The sequence below is a fragment of the Mus pahari genome, chromosome 5, assembly GCF_900095145.1.
Source record: "Mus pahari chromosome 5, PAHARI_EIJ_v1.1, whole genome shotgun sequence".
NCBI classification, from domain to species: Eukaryota; Metazoa; Chordata; class Mammalia; order Rodentia; family Muridae; genus Mus; species Mus pahari.
The window spans coordinates 73,938,812-73,941,745 of NC_034594.1; the positions used below are offsets into that span (position 1 = coordinate 73,938,812).

The 2,934-nt window shown below is 36.9% G+C and overlaps 1 protein-coding gene across 1 annotated transcript in view; it reads right to left on the reverse strand.

The window, feature by feature from the left end:
• LOC110322431 (solute carrier organic anion transporter family member 6A1-like) overlaps positions 1-2,934 on the reverse strand; it is a 69,776-nt gene that overhangs the window by 10,723 nt on the left and 56,119 nt on the right. The window contains exon 11 of the mRNA XM_021199102.1: positions 2,130-2,194. Within this exon, the coding sequence (XP_021054761.1) occupies positions 2,130-2,194 (65 nt within the window). The remainder of the gene's footprint in view (positions 1-2,129; positions 2,195-2,934) is intronic.

Sequence of the window (2,934 nt, forward strand, 5' to 3'; positions counted from 1 at the left end):
CCTAGAATACCAAAGATACAATCTCCAAAACACAAGAAAATCAAGAAGAAGGAAGACCAAAACATCGATACTTCATTCCTCCCTAAAATAGGGAATAAAATACCCATGAAACAAGTTGCAGAGACAAAGTTTGAAGCTAAGATGAAAGGATGGACAATCCAGAGACTGCCCCACCCAGGGGTCCATCCCATACTCATCCACCAAACACAGACACTATTGCATATGCCAGCAAGAACTTGCTGAAAGGACACTGATATAGCTATCTCTTGTGAGGCTATACCAGTGCCTGGCAAATATAGAAGTGGATGCCCACAGTCATCTATAGGATAGAACACAGAGACCTCAATGGAGGACCTAGAGAAATTACCCAAGGATCTGAAGGGGTCTGCAACCCTATAGGTGGAACAAAAATATGAACTAATCAGTACCCCCAGAGCTTGTGTCTCTAGCTGCATATATAGCAGAAGATGGCCTAGTCAGCCACTGCTGGGAAGAGAGGCCCCTTGGTCTTGCAAACTTTATATGCCCCATACACAGGAATGCCAGGGCCAAGAATTGGGAGTAAGTGGGCAGGGGAGCAGGGTGGGGAGAGGGTATAGGGGACAATCGGGATAGCATTTGAAATGTAAATGAAGAAAATACCTAATAAAATAATTTATAAAAAGAAATATTTCTGACAAAGTAATTAAACTATATGAGTATGTGACTCCCACTATCTTTAAGAATATAACTAGGAAAAATTTAGTGACAGAAAATGACTTCATACCCTTATGTGATTGCATTCTCTTGTCTATGTTTCTATAGAAGCCTTCTCTTATCCTGAGGGAATATATTCCATGGATCTCCAGTGGGTGTGTGAATCTGTATGTAGCACTAACATGTATACAATTACACAAGCATGTGCACACACACACACAAACACACACACACACAAACACACACACACACAATATTTTTAGTTTAATGTACTGCTATCAATTAAATTTAAACAGATTTCTATCCATGTCTTTTATTTTAAGTTAGTTTAAAAAGCTAGTGAAGTTTTATAGATCATCTGTTATTCTCTAAGGCTCCCCACGGCCCTTCTTTGACTGCTCTATTATTTCACTCCTTGCCCAAATGCTTTTGTTTCCTACATTCTCCCTCTCTACTTTTATCTCACCTATATTATGCCATCCCTCCTCCCCAATGCATCCTATCAAGCAATGGGCCATTTCTAGTTTCAATGTGTACTTTGGATTAAACCTACAAATGATCAGAAGCTAGGATCCACAGATGAAAAGGACCATTTAGAATTATATCATTGGAAATGAGTCACCTCACTCAATATAATTTCTTTATGTTATATCCACTTGCCTGAAAATATTTCAATGCCACATTTTCTTTACTGATAAGTAGTGTTTTACTATGCATATGTATGCATTATTATGGTCCATTCATCAGCGGATGACCATCCACATTACCTTCATTCCTAGCACAAATGTGCTAGTATCTATGTAATAAGATAGCAATTCCTTTGGTTATATTCCCAGGAAAAATACAACAGGGTCATGTTGTTAGAATAATTTCAGAGTTTGAACAGAAGTACCCTGCATTAGTTAAAAAAAATTAAATGAAAATAGTGTCAAACACAGATTTTGGTGTTGATTTTTGGTCAGGGAAGCTCTAGAAGCATCAGGAACAATACAGTCTAATGTCATTCATCATAGTGTCCCTACAACTAAATGATAAGACCCTATTACTGAAGATACCACACACTTTGGTTACAGATCAGGAGAAAACAAACCTGAAATCTCCCTGCTGACAAGACATATGGAATTAATTTGAACATGTAGATGTTTTCTATAGTCTATCAGTCCAACTTGTATGTGATGATGAAGATACTTCAGCTGCAAATGTAAGGCTCCAGATAACACAATATGATGGATCCATATTTTGTTGAACTGGATGGCTTTTATTTTGCCTAATTTCTCTCCGTATTTAAGTAGGTCCTAATTATTTCAGAGCAATCTCATAGTCATTTTGGTATCATTTTAAATTATTATTTACTTTTACATGTAAATAAAGATGCAAATTTACATATTAAAAATGAACAATTTGGTATATTGAATGTAGCTGAAATCACATACCAACAAATTTCACAATGGTGTAGGTCACACCCAGGCTAAGTGGAGTGAAGTTGGCAGGTACACTTCTGAAATCAAGTAGCAATGATATTACCTATGAGTGACACATTCTAGGTTTATGTTTTTAAATGTATATATTATACTTAATCTATACACAAATATTTAGCTGGTTGACAAAAGTTCCATTTGGCTTATGAACATGGTGTATATCTATTCATTTCCCCCTTATTTAACCTGACACATAAAAATCCAAGTATCTTTACCTCATTTAAATAAGGAGATACTCACCCACAGTGATGCAAATACATCTAATTAAGTAAGCCACACAGAAAGAACTTACCTTAATTTTTCCCAAGAGAAAGATCATTGTGAATTAAATCTGCCTGAGCCACCTTTTCCTAAAACCACTCAGCTCTTTCTACCTCTCATGTTTACTTTCCTCTGTCTGCCAGGCTTGGTATTGCCTGGAGTCCATTTCAGCACTCTTAAGTCCACTCTGCATTTTTCCAGTTTGCTGTTTTTGGTAGATTTTGCACTCCATGAATTATATTGGTAAGTCTACACTTCACATTCTGGCTTTTGATAGGGTACTACCTAAATGGCACTTTGAATGCAGGGGAGAGCTTAAGTTCACTCTTTATCTTCAGACTTCTTCTCTCCATGGTCACTTGGAGGGACTGTCTTCCATAGAAGGTTGTCTTCCAATCACAAAAGAAGTCATTAGATATGCACTCACTGATAAGCCGATATTAGCCCAGAAACTTAGAATACCGAAGATACATTATGCAAAACAGAAGAAAACCAAGAA